This window comes from Ctenocephalides felis, unplaced genomic scaffold, assembly GCF_003426905.1.
Source record: "Ctenocephalides felis isolate EL2017-DRISC unplaced genomic scaffold, ASM342690v1 CF-g0.4_SCAFFOLD_01886, whole genome shotgun sequence".
NCBI lineage: Eukaryota > Metazoa > Arthropoda > Insecta > Siphonaptera > Pulicidae > Ctenocephalides > Ctenocephalides felis.
The window spans coordinates 159,057,304-159,078,021 of NW_020538040.1; the positions used below are offsets into that span (position 1 = coordinate 159,057,304).

The 20,718-nt window shown below is 28.6% G+C and overlaps 1 protein-coding gene and 1 long non-coding RNA gene across 2 annotated transcripts in view; one reads left to right on the plus strand and one right to left on the minus strand.

The window, feature by feature from the left end:
• Positions 1–359: 359 nt before the first annotated feature.
• Positions 360–1,080, minus strand: LOC113376536. The gene is made up of 3 exons (XR_003367040.1): positions 812–1,080; positions 635–733; positions 360–549 (listed from the first exon to the last, which is right to left on the minus strand). It is a non-coding gene; the product is annotated as an uncharacterized LOC113376536 (long non-coding RNA).
• A 3,433-nt stretch (positions 1,081–4,513) lies between these two features.
• The window catches only part of LOC113376832 (monocarboxylate transporter 10), a 36,784-nt gene continuing 20,579 nt past the window's right edge, over positions 4,514–20,718 (plus strand). Inside the window, exon 1 of the mRNA XM_026616901.1 lies at positions 4,514–4,849. Within this exon, the coding sequence (XP_026472686.1) occupies positions 4,633–4,849 (217 nt within the window). The 5' untranslated portion in view covers positions 4,514–4,632. The remainder of the gene's footprint in view (positions 4,850–20,718) is intronic.

Genomic DNA, 20,718 nt, shown 5'->3' on the forward strand with positions numbered 1-20,718 from the left:
AGTAAAGCTATTGACATCTCTTTCAGAATAGTCAAATGCAATAAGCAAGTGCACATTAAGGATGTTTTATCCCTTTGCTTTTTAGAATTTTATCATTAATCATGATTATACTTTGCCTGTCATTTGACAGTTCCTGAAAATCTATACAATGTGATTCCCTTTATCATCATTAAACAACACAGATAATAATATTTCTTGTAATATCAAAATGAAATTATTAATACTTAAAAACTTTTCCTGTGACATAGCCAAACCTAAATTAACCTTTGCACTAGCTAGAATTTCACCATTTATTGAGAATTTCCTTTCACTTACGATTATATCATTAGTGTTTTTAGTATGTTCTCCAAACTGACTTAATATATAATTACGAGTTGTACTGTTCAATATTAGTGGGAGATCAGCAAAGATTTCAGCACATTTCAGACTTCATTCTTATTGTTTTTTCCTGTGTATTCATTCATCTCATATCAATACTTGTACACTTGTGAATGTGTTTAGTAAACCGTCTAAACATTTTACATTTGAACGTATTTTCCTTTTATACTGCTGAAAAAATCGATGTAGAATTATTAGTTATGATCCTACATTATTAGAACAAGATTAATTTATATTTAGTTATTTAATAACATACCTTTCAGAGAGCTGACAGGAATTCTCTCTGTCTATTTATAACCTTAAAATTTCTAGTATTGATATAGTTAAATGTCTCAATTATTTCTGAATTATTAAACTGTAATGAAAAATCATATCAGAATAGTACAATCAAATGAAAGTAATTCGAAGTATGCATATTAATAAAAGTACTCACTTAGATTGAAAGCCGGCAAATATTATTACTTATTTTACTTTTACTTCGTCGTTTCTCGCTGGAACTACATAATACATGCATTTTTCTTGGTATTTCTTCTTCGTTAAACAATGCACTTCGACAGCTTATTTGTTTTTTACTCTAACAAGCATTTATTATATTGTCTAGGTTATCTCTCCATGAAAAATTTATTACAATGGACGCCATGTTTAATTTAAGTATCTGTCATATGTCAAATTCGATTTCAAAGTGAAAAAAAAAAAAAAAAAAAAAAACAAGCGCGACCGGCGGCAGGGGCTCTAACTAAACTCGGGTTACAGACGTTTGTTCCGAGATTACCGGCCATGGTCTAGGTCATGTCTAGGATACAGTCATAGATAAATAAACATAGGGCTCATAGATAAACATAATATATGGCTAGAGTATTGCATTGGCTTAGGATAATTCGGCTAGAGCTAGAGCGATTGTTTAATCTTGAAATCTAACTAGTGGTGTATGGCATCGTGCCTTAACGCAAATTGTAGGAACTTTCCGTACCAAAAATTTAATTTTTTAAAACAGATTAAATTTTTTTAAACTTTGAAAAATAAAAGATTTTTGTGAAATTTTAAATTTTTGAAAAAAAAAATTGTCTTTTTTGGAAAAAAACTTTTAGAAAAAAATGTTTCTGTTTTATTTTGGAATATTTTGGAAATTTTGAAATTTTTCCAAAGCAAACGCACTGCTTTAGCTGCATAGAGACGCAATATCAAAGCGCGTAGGCGCCGCGTCGTCGTACATAGAAATGTAAACAAAATTTATACACATTATTAAAATCTCCATAAAGTATCTGATGATTTGAGTGCATATGTCTAATGATCATTTTCGACCGTCAAATGGCATTTTTTTTTACTTTTTTTACTAAATCTCCGAAACCGCTAGACCTGCCTTTCCAAGTGTCAATACAAGTAAAATGTTTTTTGAATTATTAAAATCGGACCCTCCGTTCTCTTAAAAACTGAGTTGCCGTTTTTGGCACTTTTTGCCCCGTATCTTCGAAACGAATAGACTAGACCTGCCTGAATCAGCACGTCTCCTTATCAATAGAAATCGAATGCTTTTTGAATAATTGAAATCGGTTGAACCGTGTTCACGAAATCGTCGACAAAAATTGTATCCGCACACACACACAAAAAACATACACACACACAAAAAACATACACACACAAAAAAAAAACATACATGGTCTGTTCAAAAAGTACCCGGAATTACTAATAATTAAATTTCGCGGGTCTGGAGTGTCTGATTGTCAATTTTCTTTTTTATTGTGTTGGTATACATGCCCCTAAAGTATGATGAAATTTTCAGCTATATTCACTGTTTACTTTGTCTGTGGTAGTCGCTAAGGTTCGACGTGTTTTTCTGAGCTCGGCGATTTTTACAATGGAAGAATTGAAAAAGTCAAAGAATTTGTATTAAATTTTGCGTAAAAAATGAATCAAGTGTTGCAAAGTGCAAAAATTCACCAGATATGGCTCCGTGTGACTTTTTCCTATTCCCAAAGTTGAAGAGACCCATGAAAGGACGGCGGTTTTCCTCGATTGAAGAAAATCGCCGAGAGTGCTCAAGGACATATCAAAAAGTGAATATCAAGGGTGCTTCGAAAATTGGAAAAAACGCTGGCATAAGTGTATTATATCTGGGGGGGACTACTTTGAAGGGGACCACATTAATGTAGACGAATAAATAAATATTTTTTTGAAAAAACGAAAATTACGAAAACTTTTTGAACAGACCTCGTACACACACACATACATCCATTTTTTCTAAGGTATGCCAAAATATTCAGAAACCTCTGAAACGTAAAGATATATAAACATTTTCATTTTCGGTACGTAAGTTCCAGCAATTTGCCTTAAGGCACGATGGTATACACAACTAGTTCTTTTATATTTGTATGCTAATAATTATTAACATTAATTATTAATATAAATGTTAATAATTATGAACAAAATATTAATATTCATAAAGAATATCATATTATCATATTATAATAAGATTTTTAATTTGATTTGATTTTTTATCTATAGATAATTGGTAAATTTTGATTTATTGCTCTTTAATTCTAATTGACAAAATATATAAGGACTAATTAATAGGTTTTAGGAGACATCAGAGTTGAAATAATGTCGAAAATGTAATAAAACTTAATAATTTCGAAATTGTTTACAATGTCTCTGCAGGCGATAGTTCAAAAAATACTTATTCACTCTTTACAGTATAGGCTGATTGAAATATAATAAAAAACATACATTTAAATTAGGGCTTTTTAAACTAAATTTTGTTCATATTTCTATAGGTTTCATACCAATACGCGCTTCGATATTACGTATCTACGCAGCCAACGCAGCCCGATTGCCTTGAAAAAAAAGTAAAAAATTTCCAAAATAAAAAAAAAACAAAATTTTTCAAAAGTGTTTTTTTCAAAAATTTCAAGATTCTCAAAAATCTATTTTTTTTTCAGTTTAAAAAAAATATATGAATCATTTTAAAAATTTTAATTTGTACGGGAAGTTCCAGCAATTTGCCTTAAGACACGATGCCATACACAACTAGTTTTTTTACTTCCCGTAGGGTAAGTTATTGTAATGGGCCGAAAATCGAAATTGAAAATTTTTACATTTCTCGACGTTTTGAAGGTTTCTGAACATTTTGGCATACCTCAGAAAAAATGGATGTGTGTGTATGTATGTATGGATACAAATTTCCAGTCACGTTTTCGGGCGCACGGATCAACCGATTTGGATGGTTCAAAAAACATTCGATTCTTAATGATAGGGAGATGAGCTGATTAGTTTTTGGCAAAGGCAAGTCCAGCAGTTACGGAGATAAAGAGCAAAGAGTGCAGAAAATAGAAATCGAATTTTTGAAAAAACGGAGCATCCGATTTGAATGATCTAAAAAACATTCAATTAGTAATGATTGGAAGAAATGTTTATTAGTTTTTGACAAAGGCAGGCCCAGCCATTTCAAAGATACGGCGCTAAATGTGTAAAAAAAGGCAGTTTTTGAGAGAACTAAGCGTCCAATTTAAATTATTCAGAGTACTTTCTGCTTGTCTTAACAAAATAAATGATTTTGGAAAAAAAATTTTGTTTCAATTTTTTTTTCAAAAAAATTTTTTTTGTATATCGAAAATAATTCAGATTTTATTTTTAATTCTGACTATAGTTCTAATACTTTAAACAAATATTTTCAACTTTGCAATTCAGTTTATATAATTCTTATAAATATTAGACAATGTTACAATAAATAATAATCTATTTGAAAACATTCAGTATTCCTCGAACATTCCGTTACGGTACGGGAAGTTCCAGCAATTTGCCTTAAGGCACGATGCCATACACCCCACTAGTTTTATATTTGTATGAGGTCGTCAAAAAAACTTGCAATCATAAATGAAGTCGTCAAGAAACTTGCAATCATAAATGGGGTCGTGAATGAAAAAAGTTTGAAAAGCCCTGATTTATACGAATGAATCGATGCAGGTTTCAAACCTACTGTATGAAGACAATAGTGTAAAGATGGCACAACAGTTATGAACTTCGAGAGAATCTTCAAAACAAATTCGCCACTCACCGCGTGAGTGAAATCCAAATATAACAGCGTGTGAGCGCATCTACTGAAGCATGCACGCAGTTCACTACAAAGCACTCATCGCGACTGGTTGATGCGTGTTTGTTTCGTCGACTGATGCTCGACAACGCGATGAAATAATTTTGATTTTTCTCTTAAGTTTCTGTAACCGTGTTCAATTTTTCAATTTCAATTATTTTTTAATAATGTCGACAGCAATTAAAGAACAACCATCCTCTAAGGGCGAGGAGGCAGGAGCGGTTTCGCCACCGGACGGGGGAGCCCGCGCATGGATCGTGATGGTCGGTGCATTCCTTTGCAACGGAATACTGTTTGGAGTCATTAACACCTACAGTGTGATTTACATGGACTTAAGAAAGAAATTAGAAGCTCAAGGGGAGACAGACACGTCTAGCAAAGCAGGTATGAATTAACTCGAAAAAGAAACAACAATGAACACTCAACCAATTCAACCAATCACGAACTATGCGGTTTGTTTATTTATCCTGCTGCAACTGACTCAAAATTTGAATATCGTTTACAAAGCTATAACAAAATCACGTTGAAGGTGGTTATTATCTTTTTAACACCTTATTCCGCAAAAATATAATATAATATTAATGTAGAAAATTGTATTAACCCTTTTAAAATACGTATTCATTCTGCAATTCTCGAGTGGAAAGGGTTAAACTGTTATTAACAATTGTAAGAAATTCACTTTCTTTCATATATACATATATAAGAAGATTGTCCTCAACCAGTTTAAGAACAACACATATATCGACACTATGTATTTATGTTTTTAAGTTTAGTATTTTTTGAAATATTGTTTTATTTCAATTTAAATGTTTATGTTACATAGTCCTGATACCATGGATTATTAATATCCTGATTATGATTATTATTGTATTTTCTGTTTTAACACTAAAATTAACAAATTTTTCATCTGAATGAAGGCTGGAATTATAGCCGAAACGTATGGATGTAAAATAAATCCTTAAAAGACATTTATGTTTTTTATTGATGCCCGATTATTAGACTTTGTTAATATCTATGCCAACATCAAACGTGTCAAAACGTACACAATAGTTTTTTATTTATTGGTTTTTATTTCGACTATTTGGCTTAAAATAAAAATTTCATTCTTATTTACATTCATTGACTCAACAGCTAACTAACTCTGGATTTAGTTTTGAAAACAAGAAACGTTTTGCAGAATTGCTAAAACATAAAAAGGACTTTAAAGCTAAGAAAAATAATGTAAAATAGTACCATGAAGTGTATTTTTTAAATTATAAATAGCAGTGTAATACTATTTATTATTTTAATATTATATTTTTGCGGAATAAGGTATTAAAAAGATAATATGCAGTTCATGTAATTTTCGTACATGCATAAAAAATTAAAATGGTTTAAAGCGAAACTTGCAACTTTAGCACAAAAGGAAAGAAAATGTATAAAAAATTAATAAATGAATAATTATTTTTTATTTTTGCATATTTTATATTAATTTGTAGCCTGATAATTGAATTATTATGTCAAATATGAATTGTGAAATTACATTGTTAGAAAAATTAAGGGGCGCGCAAGTTTTTTTTAAAATACAGGGGTGGGGAAGCGCGGGACGAAAAGATTGGGAACCACTGATGAAGATGATGATGTATAAACGGAGCAAAATAAAACCGCGATAATATATAAGTTATCTTACACATAAGATTGCATTCAAATTAATTTAGCCAATTTAATTTAATAATTTAGCTAAATTATCATATAAACAGAATAGAATAAATCAGGTACGACTTCTAATACCTAAAACATTTTTATTTAACAATTAATGACTAAATTAATAACATATAAAATCTAAAACTGATATGAATTATGATGTCACCATTATCTTGAATAAAAACAATCATTTGTTTATTAAGTTCGAAATGAATGAGATATAAATAATCTATTATGCTGTGTGTATGATACAATTTCGCAGTTACGATATCGGTTTTCACAATGGCATCAGCCTAAACAAATAAATATATGTATCAAATATACATAAAATTTCAGTAGATCTTATAATTGATAATCAATTAAACAATGCGGAATTATTTTACATGTGTATGTTGAATAATATCACAATGGTTATTTAGCAAATTATTACGAAACATTAGACCAACGATTTTCATATATGCATTAGACTAACAATTTTTATATATGTATTTTGAATCATTAAAAAATATGTTGTTCGCATTATATATCTTTGAGTGCACTTACTTTATAATAATCTTTTAGGGTAATGGGTAAGATTGAAGTTAGATGTAATTATTATTATTTATTGTCTAACAATATTCCAAATTGTCATGAAGCATAATATCAAAACTAACACCACAAAAGTATTTACAATGAATTTTTTATATTATTTTATATGCAAAATATTTATTCTCTAGAACATCGTTGTTCTATTAGTATAACTTCAGAGAGAAATCGAGCCCTCAATGTACCATATATTACATCAAACCACAATCGTTTGATACCACGTGCTTTATCTAAATGATTTGTTCGTAGAGTCGAGTGACATGTGTAATTATAGAGAAGAGGCTGGTGAACCGATTCTATTAGAGATAGAACAAATATGCTAATAAAATATATTATGTATGCTGAGGTGATATGTAATAGAGCTTTTAAAAATATTATCAAAATTATGTTTTACAAGGAAAAATATTTATAATCATATCACACACTAAGGTAGCTTCGGATGGACTCACTTTTTTGTGTTCTTCAAAAATGATTTTATAGAAAAGTTACTACTTACAGTATTACGTATAAATTATATATATATATATATATATATATATATATATATATATATATAATTGTTACATTTCAATACTATTATCTATCAGTTTTGAGGAAAAAATTGTCCACTTTCCTGAATCAATTTTGAAACTTGAAAAACCATCCGATTGATATTAGTTGGGAATTGTGCTGATAAGTTTTTGGTAAAGATCGACCGAGGCGTTTCTTGTAATCACCTGCTGATTTTTTTTCCGCCGATTTTTATGAAAGTTTTTTTTAACGATAGAGATCATTGTCTTAAGACAAAACTAAAATATTGTTGCCCTACGACACAATGCCACACAATGCCTAGACAATTTATCATTTACACTTTTATATCATTTATACCCAAATTCTTCTATATCTTTCATAACTTTTAGATTAATGCGAATGGTGATATCGAGAAATTTATTCACAACTCAACGATCTACAATAATATCTATCTGTATCTATCATAATAACCATGTATAGCATATTTATCGACTGTAAAAACTGTTCAGGGCTAAGGGAAGGGATGTGACCTCATGTAAATCTTTTAGATTGTCTATTAGTTGTTATGGAATTGGTAATTAATAATAATTTGTTTGGAAAGAGTACCTACATGTACATCGTATGAGAAACTAGAAAGAATCTAGCGCGAACCTAATAAGCTCGAGCCTAATAAGAGTTCAGTCCGAATCTAATATGTTCGTGAAAAAGAACCCAGTAATATTTGTGTAAGAACCCGATAAGATTTTTGTTAAGAATACCATTCAGGCTAATCTAAGAAGATTCTGGTAATAATCCTGAAAGGATCGAACAGAAACCTAATAAGAATGTAATAAGAAAACAACAAGAACCTTTAAATTCTTTTAAGATTTTTATGAGATTCTTATCAAGATCTTCTCATTCTCACCATAATCTTATTCGATGTTCGCCAAAATATTAGATTGGATTTTTTATAAATTTTGGCTGGATACTTACAAGATCTTTATGAAGTTAGTTAATAGATTATGACGCTAGACTCTTATTAGATTCTTATTATAATTATATATTCTAACTTGAATAAGGCTTAATTATAACTGAAATCTAATATATAAGGGCGCGACAAAAAAAGGCCCTTCACTGCTGCAGTGATTCCGGCTTTCTACGTGGATGAAATTGAAAAAAAATTTATTTTTCGTTAAACTAGATAATATTGTCTGTAAAATGAACTACGATAAAAAATTGACAAAATGACGGCGTTTTTTAAAACAAAGTCGAATTTTACCCAAAATTTTGGTCGTTTTTTCGACTGCCAAAATTCGATATTTGATCCTAACAAAAAATCGATAGCTCATTTTACGGAGAACTATATATAGAATATGTAAAACAAATTGATAGTGATCGGATCATCTGTTTTTGAGTAATCACTGCAGCAAATTCGGAAAATGCTGTTTCGAGAAAAACGCGTTTAAAGATTCAATAATCGTTATACTATATACTATATATATATACACTTTAAATGGCTGTAACTCAAAAACTATTTAAGATATCGATTTAAAATTTTGGTATGTTATTTTTAAAGGTATAACCTATCAAAATATGGAAAAATTGAAAATTCGGTGTTTTGAAAATTTCACACTAGTTGTGCCCCTTAACCTGTTAACCGGACAGGACGCATAAATGCGTAAATTACCTACGGACGAGGCGTAGGTTTATTTTTGATCGACTTACTTGTTTGGTGCTTTCTTCTGTACCTCAAAAACATTAATAAATAATATGTATCAAAGTTTATCATTTATTTTGTATCTATAAAAATATGAAATTTTGGAGGCAACACACGCACAGTTAACAGGTTAAGCGTGATCGTCTTATTGGGTTTCTTCTTATTGTTAATAATAAGAATACAACTTGAAGTCCTCAATTTTTAAGTTGCATTATTCGACTACATTTATCCGAAGATTTAAGGTTGATACTTCCCCTGTTTACATCATTTAATTAAATTAAATTTTTAATGTTGCCGGCCGGGTATCACAGCTCTATTATTACTACATGCTGCGTTCATGAGTATTATAAATATAAATCATCTCCTATCAATAGCAAAGTGGACGCTACGCAACCGACGTTTTCTAGATATGTGGATAGGAGAAATACGAATTCAAATAAAGAGATAAATATAACATACGAAAATATACATTAAAACATTTTTATAGCCATATAAGAGCGTAAATCGATTCATTAGCCTTGGCTAGCGAAATTGTCAACTACAATAAAAGTATCGAAGGTCTCTAAAACAGCTGGGCAGCGCGATTGCTTTGGAAAAAAGTTCAAAATTTTTATAATATTATATCCAAAAGAGAAAAATTCAAATTTATCAAAACAGTCAAATTTTGTTGAAAAAGTTGAAAAGAAATCTCAAAATTGTAATACTTTCAACTTTCAAAAAATTTTAAAGTTTAAAAAAAAATTGGCGGTACGGGAAGTTCCAGCAATTTGCCTTAAGACACGGTGCCATACACAACTAGTTGAGGTTATATTCATCACCAAAATACCAGTACAAACATGGATGGCCGAGCTATCCAGCTCATGCGCCGTACTGACTTATTTCGTAATCTTTACCTTGACCCCCAAAACGCTCTACAATATCATGAACGTGAAATCACAAACTTCGGATCAATATTGGCACCCTCAAATTCAACTTTTTACTTAAAAAAATATTTATTTAATTTGTCAATTATTTTACTCGACGTTTCGGGGATATGGAAGGTCTCCTTCTTCAGGAACTATTGATAGTAAATAAAAAAAGCACATTTATAAACATATTTAATTATTTCAAGATTACATACATATATTGTTAAAATTATTTTATATATATATATATATATATATACAGGGCAGTTCCTGGGGTCCTCAGCGCCCCTCCTCCCTTATTATCATTAAAATTACATAAATATTTACGTTATTTTTTTAAATATTTTTTAATAATACTGGATTTAGTACACAATATATTAAAAATAATCTAAAAGCGCATAAAATACATTGATTTGAAATTTATTTAGAAGATCAAGGCGATTCGCGGGTGCTATAATCAAATTATTGTGTCTCAACCATCGAACAATTTTTAACTTCTTATTTTCAATCAAAACTTTTTAGGACAAAAAAATTTCAAGAATATTTTTAAATTTTCAATTATTTCTAACCCATGTGTAATATTAATATTTGGGGTTTGAAACGTTTTACTATACTTATTTTGGAGATTTTATGTGATTTATTTATTCTATTGAGAAAATCATAGAGAGCAAAAAATTTAAGCCTTTCATTATTGAACATAATACTGGTACTTCATGTTGGATTATTTTGATTTAATTTTTCGTTATTTGAAATATCCAAAATTGCATTCTAAACTTCTCCTAATAACTGATATCGTAAGGCTGAATTGTATGTATTCATCTCTACTTGCCTTTCGAGTATCAGATTGTTGTTTTAAAGTAAAATCTTTAACGTATTTAGAAAATATTGTCTAAAGATTAGTACAAGATGCAAAAAAATTATATATTTCTTGAATGATATTGAAAAAATTATAATATAAATTTCATATCAGGATCTCATATTGGCGCCCCCTAAGGCGTGCGCCTGCATTTTTCGTATGCCTCGCATTCAAGGTAGGATCGGCCCTGTATATATATATATATATATATATATATATTAACACGTTAATCGCCATGATAATATAAGAAAAATTTTCACATGGGCCATAGAAAAACAATTTTTTGCCGAAATTCCTATTTTATGAAAACCGCTATTTTTCATGCCACACATATAGGGCTAACGAGCCGTGTCAAACTTATATGTAAATTTTCAGGTTTTATTCCTGATAGGCCTTGTTTTTGAAACATACTGCATATATATCGTTTGCGTCCGACATCTTTGATTGATGCGTCAAACGTATATGTCTGACATGGCCATTGTAGGACTACTTAGGGTCAGACACACATGACTGACATAGCGATTAACGTGTTAAATAAAGAAACAATGTTTCTTTAAATAACATGATATACCAACCATAGTTCGCTTTGTATTTGTCTGGCTATTCACACCATAATTTTCATCTTTTATCATTTCATTTAGTACAAAATTTGATGACAAATAGATGTATATATATATGTTTGTTTGTTATTAAAATACTTTGTTGGGTTATTCTATAAAAACCACACAGTTAGTGAGGAAATTAGTTGGATAAGTGCCTATTTTTATTTGAAGACGAACAAAGGAATTATGGACTGATTTATAGAAATGTTTGTCTATTCTTTGTTATACGCAAAGCACTGCTTCATTCCGTTGTCAATATTTTAGCTCATAATTTTTCTGATATCTATCAACGCGATAAAGATAATCCGAGATTATTGACCATTTTCTTTTTTTCATTTATGGCAAATTGTGATATTGCTGGCCTCATATAGGAAATCTGCAAGTCAAATCATTGGAATATATATATATATATATATATATATGTTTAATTTGAGTTTAATAATCGGGCGTAACATCAATAAAAATAGTATGAGTTTTTTTTAAAAATTTATTTATTTAAAATCCATACGTTTCGGCTAGCATCTTAGCCATCATTCAGTGGTAATCAAGTTAACTATAAAAATTGAAACTAAATAAATTATATGAAAGGAAATTTTGTGGAAAAACAATAATAATAATAATAGTAATAAAACACTTACAATTTTGTATCCTAATATAGCATATGAAACCATTATTAATCCATGGTATGAGTATGTGCACATTGATAAGATATATATTTTTTAACACAAACATCACAAATGGTAAAACACACTAATAATCATGATAACTTAACAAGTTGTCGAAACTATGTATTTACTCTTTGGAGTTTAGGATAGAAATGTCACATTTTTCTCAAAGCAGTTTTTAGCATGTGTTGATATTTTTTGGAAAATTTAAAAGGCGATGGGATTTTGTTATTTTTTAAGGAATTTTGACACGCTATTAAGAAACCACGTGTTCGTTTCGATAAGGGCCGTATTGTCATTGCGTTTATTTATGACTCTGTCGTTATGTAATTGTAAAAACAACCCCTCAGCGAATCTTCTTTTAATTGTATTCTCTTCAAAATGTAAAATTTTAGGGTTAAAAAAATCGATATTATGATTTAAATTTTTAATATGCTCAGTTAACATTGTTTTAAATTGCTTAGGATTTTTTGAATTATTTTTGTGTTGATTAAGGCGTTTACTCAGGTTTTGGCTAGTTTCTCCAATATAAAAGAGTTCGCAATTAGAGCAATTAATTTGATATACTAAATTCCTGAGGCGGTCAAAATTGAACTTAGATTTCATTTGTGTAAAAATTGAACTAAGGGTTGCATCACAATTACATACCAACAGAATGCCACATTGTTGAAATAGTTTTTTCCACGAGAAATATAAATCTTTTACTAATATAAATTTAAATCTTTCTCGTGGAAAAAACTATTTCAACAATGTGGCATTCTGTTGGTATGTAATTGTGATGCAACCCTTAGTTCAATTTTTACACAAATGAAATCTAAGTTCAATTTTGACCGCCTCAGGAATTTAGTATATCAAATTAATTGCTCTAATTGCGAACTCTTTTATATTGGAGAAACTAGCCAAAACCTGAGTAAACGCCTTAATCAACACAAAAATAATTCAAAAAATCCTAAGCAATTTAAAACAATGTTAACTGAGCATATTAAAAATTTAAATCATAATATCGATTTTTTTAACCCTAAAATTTTACATTTTGAAGAGAATACAATTAAAAGAAGATTCGCTGAGGGGTTGTTTTTACAATTACATAACGACAGAGTCATAAATAAACGCAATGACAATACGGCCCTTATCGAAACGAACACGTGGTTTCTTAATAGCGTGTCAAAATTCCTTAAAAAATAACAAAATCCCATCGCCTTTTAAATTTTCCAAAAAATATCAACACATGCTAAAAACTGCTTTGAGAAAAATGTGACATTTCTATCCTAAACTCCAAAGAGTAAATACATAGTTTCGACAACTTGTTAAGTTATCATGATTATTAGTGTGTTTTACCATTTGTGATGTTTGTGTTAAAAAATATATATCTTATCAATGTGCACATACTCATACCATGGATTAATAATGGTTTCATATGCTATATTAGGATACAAAATTGTAAGTGTTTTATTACTATTATTATTATTATTGTTTTTCCACAAAATTTCCTTTCATATAATTTATTTAGTTTCAATTTTTATAGTTAACTTGATTACCACTGAATGATGGCTAAGATGCTAGCCGAAACGTATGGATTTTAAATAAATAAATTTTAAAAAAAAACTCATACTATTTTTATTGATGTTACGCCCGATTATTAAACTCAAATTAAACATATATATCAACATCAAATTCAAGACTATTCAAAAATATATATATATATATATATATATATATATATATATATATATTTAGTGGCTGCTCTATATATTATATTACTAAATATTATTTACTACAATTTAATAAATAACAGTTTCACTTTAAAACGCTTTTTTTGAGATTAAGTTTTCCTGTAAAAATAAAAGATAAGCTGATGTATTCAAGCTTGATAAAATAATACATGTTTTAAAAACTGTAAAAATACTTTTTATCAGATTTGAATATATCAGATTAACTTTTATTTTTACAAGAAAACTTGATCTCAAAAAAAAATCTTTTGTATTTGTTTTAAAATGAAAATATTATTTATTAAAATTGTAAAAAATGATACTTTTGGAATGTAATATGTAGAGCAGCGACTATATAATACTCATAGCTGTAGAACAGCTATTTATTATATATATATATATATATATATATATATTATCACAACGGATCTAATGAAAACAGTTCAACTTTAAAACAAGAAAACAAAACACATTGGTATAAAAATGTGAGTTATTTTTGGTATATGCGTTTTAATTTCAGTGTACTGAAATTAAAACAAAAAGTTGTGATATATTTTATTTTATTACTTTCTAAAATGTTCTTCATTGAACAGTCAATATATAATTTTTTCAGGTATAATACTACAGTTTAAAATGCTGATAGATGAAATGAATTTGGACGAGAAACTGAATGAGTTCATTTATAACTATATGAGTATTTTTAGCATCTAACAAATCAAATAATGTAATTTGCAATATCCCATATTTGTAATAAATTATTAACAGCAAAATATAATTTAATTTAATAACAGAAAATGTATTATATATATATATATATATTATATATAATATATATATGTATATATATATATATATATATAAAATCATGGACTCAAAATTTTGTGACTAGGTCACTCGCAATCAGGTAATCAATAAAGCATATAAAATAATATCTTTCTAAGGAACAATAAATACAATGGGTTGTTATCGGTATTATGTAGTTATTTCAGACATTTTTTATGCAAATTTATATTTGTTATTGCAAACATTTTTATGACGAAATAGCTAATATAAAAATACTTTTTACAATATTCAAATGGCATTATAGGGTGAATAAATAAAAATCTGAAATATCGATATGTATATATATGACATTTGTCGTTAGCCTTATATCGAAAATAAAGTGCTGCTAGGTTTCAAATTACCTGATTTTGAACGAAACATAAACGGTTTCATGATTGATATCATGATACAGATAATTTTTAACTTTTTGTTTTTAACTATTTTTACAAATAAATTTTTAAAATCAGCACCGGTGACTATCTTATCTCTACTTCAAGTACTATAAAGCGAATTTGTATTATATACCTAATTAAATTATTAATAAATGAAATATGAGTATCCATTACCATAACAACTCTCAATTTCTCATGAATTTGAAGATAATCAAAAAAAGTTTTGTTCGAAGACTGAAATCGAAAGAGAAATTATTTATTTAGTATAATTTATAATAATAAATTTTATTATTTAGTATAATTTATATATAACTGAAATATGATTTACAATTGTTTTCATATTTTTCCAATCTATGGTGTTTGAATGAATTTTATGCGATTTTTGAAAGGCCGTTGAAAAGGTAAACAATATTTTCAGTATATTTTTTTTACAAGTTGTCAATTAATGTTTTGAGAGTATGCAAAAATTAAGAAAATAGTTTAAAAGTTTTAATTGTAGAAGGTGATTAAGTGGGTGTGGGTCTCAAAATATTAGTACCTGACCATACCCATGATTTTAGCCCTACAAATAATAGGATATATTATTATTTATATATAATAAATACATATTTATATGTTTACATATTACATACAATTAATAATACATATTCATTACATACATACATTACATATAATAATACATATTCATATGTTTTACCATTTGTGATGTTTGTGTTAAAAAATATATATCTTATCAATGTGCACATACTCATACCATGGATTAATAATGGTTTCATATGCTATATTAGGATACAAAATTGTAAGTGTTTTATTACCATTATTATTATTATTGTTTTTCCACAAAATTTCCTTTCATATAATTTATTTAGTTTCAATTTTTATAGTTAACTTGATTACCACTGAATGATGGCTAAGATGCTAGCCGAAACGTATGGATTTTAAATAAATAAATTTTTAAAAAAAACTCATACTATTTTTATTGATGTTACGCCCGATTATTAAACTCAAATTAAACATATATATATATATATATATATATATATATATATATATACATTTAGAATAATGTTACAATCTTATGAATTACAGACAAATTAACTTTTTTCGATTGTGCAAAAAAATGTACAATATTTTTTTGATAATTTAGAATTTTTTTAAAATAATAAAAATTAGAATTTAGGGATGAGTATTATTCATACTGAAGGGAAGTCTATAAAAAGACTGTGAATATTTCAAGTAAATCGGTCAAGTAGAATTTGTGAAGGAAACAAAGGAAGATTATCGTGGTTAAACACAGCTTTATCTATAAAAATAACTTAAATTTTGAAAAATCCTTTTGTAGACATATTCTTGATAGATATTCTTGTTAGATATTCCCTATATTAGATATAAATAGATTGTATTATATAAAATTCTGTACAATTTCTTCATAATTAACTTTAGTGAGTAATATCGCTTTTAGTGTACGAGTATCTCTTTCAAGTCTCGGAATTTGATTTGTTCAGCATCTTTTGTTTCAAATTTTGTAAAAATAATTTTAGTTGAAATATATTGAAAACTAGTGGGGTATATGGCATCGTGTCTTAAGGCAAATTGCTGCAACTTCCCGTACCGGAACGAAATGTTCGAGGAATACTGAATGTTTTCAAATAGATTATTATTAATATTGTAACATTGTCTAATATTTATAAGAATTATATAAACTGAATTACAAAGTTGAAATTATTTGTTTAAAGTATATTAGAACTATAGTCAGAATTAAAAATAAAATTTCAATTATCTTCGATATACAAAAAAAATTTTTTGAAAAAAAAATAAGTTGAAACAAAATTTTTTTTTCCAAAATCAATTATTTTGTTAAGACAAGCAGAAATTTTTTTGAATCATTTAAATCGGACGCCATTTTTTACACATTTAGCTCCGTATCTTCGAAATGGCTGGGCCTGCCTTTGCCAAAAACTAATAAACACTTCTCCCAATCATCACTAATTGAATGTTTTTTAGATCATTCAAATCGGATACTCCGTTCTCTCAAAAACTCGATTTCTATTGTCGGCACTCTTTGCTCTTTATCTCCTGTATTACATCTATAAAAATCCGGGACGCAAGGTAGAAATCCGGAACCGTCCTGGCCATTCCGGTACGAATGGTCGTCTTATTATAAATGCAATTTACACTTTAACGAGTAAGCCAATAAAAGTTCAAACAATAATAAAAAATACATAAAAAGTTGCAAGAATAATGGTTTCATAAATTATAATAATTATCGATATAATAATCGAGTGCTTTTTCTATATTATCACGTCGCTGCCATATGTGCAATCGTATTTTAAATTAATTACAAGGTGCACTACATGCGTGGTAGAGCCTTACCTTGAATTCTTAACTACTTAAATGGAAGAAAATGATGACGTAAAACATAAAAACGCGTCAACCTATTTGGAAAACAAAGTCTATACGTATTGCAGCTGAGAAGGTCATTGAATCCGTCGTCTATTTGTATGACTCGACCGAGTCTCGGCCAACATTTGTAGTAAAATATGCATTTTACGCTTCGGACTGTCTTTGCATTGGCGTCGATCCAATTGAGACCGGCATGGAACGGACGATAAACTATCGCACTAAATTTACCCATATCATGCGTACCTTATCTAGTTTGTGTATATGTATTTTTGAGATTTTTTCAGCCATTTTTTTTTAGTTTTATTTTTTAACTTTTCTTTGGGTAAGTTATAGTAATCGCAAAAAATTGAAAATGAAAATTTTCATATATCTTTACGTTTTCAGAGGTTTCTGAACATTAAGGCATATCTTAGAAAAAATGGGTGTATGTGTGTGTGTGCGGATACAAATTTTCGTCGACGATTTCGCGAACACAAATCAACCGATTTGACTTATTCAAAAAACATTCGTACGACTCCTACTGATAACGAGACGTGCAGATCAATTTTTGAAAAAGGCAGGTCTAGCCGTTTTGGAGATAGAGGGAAAAAGTGCCAAAAATGGTATTTCAGTTTTTGGGATAACGGAGGGTCCGATTTAAATAATTCAAAAAACATTTTACTTGTATTGACGAAATAAACAACTGGTGAATTTTTTGTAAAGGCACGCCAGCGTCTCCGGAGATTTGAAAAAAAAGTAAAAAATAATGCCATTAGGCGTTCAAAAATGAACATTAGACATATATACATAGTATTATCAGATATTTCATAAAAATTATAATTATAAGTACAAATTTTGTGCACATTTATATGGGTTCCATACCAATGTTTGCACGATAGACTACTACGCGGCGCTGGCCATGCAGCGCGATTGTTTAAAAAATATGTTCCAAATTGTCAAAAAAAAAACAAAATACAAAAAAATCTAAATATAAAAAATATTATTGTAAAGTATCATTGATCTCTTTTATGGCAGAACAGGCCCTTAATTCTTGGTACGAAACCCATAGAAATGAAGACAAAATTTATACTTCTTACTGAAATCTCTATAAAAGATCTGATAATTTTATTTGAATATGTCTAATAAATGGCATTTTTTAAAACTTTTTATTGGATCTCCAAAACCGCTAGACCTGCCTTTCCAAAAACTCCATCAGTTCTTCATTGCGTCAATATAAATAAAATGTGTTGTGAATTATTCAAATCGGACGCTCCGTTCTCTAAAAAATTGAATTACCATTTTTGGCACTTTTTGCCCTATATTTTCGGAACGGTTGGACCTGTCTTTGCTAATTCGTGTCCCCAATCCGTTGATATCCGTGCTCTCGAAAACGTCGGCGAAAAATTTTATCCGCACATACACCCACATACATTTTTTCTAAGGTATGCCAAAATATTCAGAAATCTTTGGGACGATAATTTTCATTTTCGATGTTTTAGCGATTACTATAACGTACCCTACGGAAAGTTAAATATAATATAATTGTATTATTCATTGTGTACGTTTCGACATTGTATGTGTGACATCATTCAGTAATTCATGCCAAGAAATAGAGATGCATTGTTTTGTAATCAAACAATAAACACAAAACTTTAGAATAAAATTTAAAAAGTATAATGGAATTATGTAAACACATCAAGTTTGTATTGAGAATTGATATTTAATCAATTTGTATTGAGAAATAAAGTGACAAACTATACAATTCTATTTAATTTTTTCTCAATTTGTTTATATTTCAAAGTTTCGTGTATATTCATGAACTACAAAACAATGATTATTTATTTTGAGTTTCCTAATATAAACTTCTTAACGGTGTCACGCATTAGGTGTCGAAACGTACATAATAAGTAACATAATTATTATCATTTGTTATTTCGATAATTTAGCTATGTTAATATATATATATATATATAAATATATGAGTGAGTTCTTGAGGGCGATACATCAAACAAAGAAAAGCCAAAGATTTATAAAATAATCTAATATATCTAATATATATATATATATATATGATATTCAGTTTTCAGGGCAATACATCAATTAAAAAATTTGTATGACTTTAAAACATTTTTATTTATTCCATACGTTTCGACACATTGTTTTGTGTCATCTTCAGTGGACTCTAGATTGAAAGAACAGATAGAAATTATTAAATAAAACTAATATATAAGAAGTGATATGGTATGAACTTACATGTAATTGAATTAATCCTAATTATTTCATATTATAAATGTTCACAATGCACAATCCTAATTATTTCATATTGTAAATGTTCACAATGAACAATCCTAATTATTTCATATTATAAATGTTCACAGTGCACTAAAAAACCAATCCTTGTCATTTTAAGTTAAACAATATAAAAAATTTTTGACTGAGATTTTTATGAATTTGTGAAGTACATCGCGCCGTACATTTCTGTGCTCCGATGTACGGGTGCCTACTGAATGTACGTCAATGTGCGAACCACATGTTGAGGGCTGAGGTACAAGGCAAACGAACTGACCAAAGAATTTAAGATTTGACAACGCGAGAGGGTACATATAGTGAAATATAAGAACATGACAATTGTGAGGGTGGACATAATTAGTAAAATTGAGATCAAAATTAAAAGAAAAAGAAAAAGAAAAATTGGCATTAAAATTAATATAATTAAACGTCGATCATGATAGGTAACTATTTTAAAGGTATGAATTTCGAGACATTGTTTAAGACTACTTGGTAATTCTCGCACAGTGAGGAAGTATCCAATCTTTTGTTTAAACTATTTTTGTAAAGGTGTATCAGACAAGATTCTGAAAAGCGTCTCTGAGATGTATTCGATTCGTGATATAAAATTGTGGCCACATCAAAATTGAAAATATGATTGAAATTTTGTATGTGATCAGTTATCATTGTTTGATTTTGATTTTTATTTTTGGAATTGTTATAATGTTGTCTAAGACGTTTTTTTAGATGTTGTCCAGTTTCGCCAATATAAGTGGCCTCACAATTTGTACAGTCAATTTTATATACGATGTTAGAAATACGATCTAAACTTGTCGGTGATTTTAAGTTCGAAAATAAAAAGTTGAGAGTCTGATCAATATTGCAAACTAAACGCAAATCCGCGAATTCAAATATTTTTTTCCAAAGGAAAGAGATTTTTAATGTAAGGGAGACAAATATGCCAACAAACTTATTTTTCTTCTTTTTTCTGGGACTCGAGGGAAGATGATTATTTTTGTGTTAAGGACGGAAAGTCTGTTGTTAATTACTGATTTTATAAGGTGTGGAGAAGCAATTATTTAATAGGGTTCTGTGGATTAGAGATAGGTTAAAAGGCCAAAATTTTTTATCTGACAAGAGAATAGCATGATCAACTAAATTGATAATGGTACCGATTT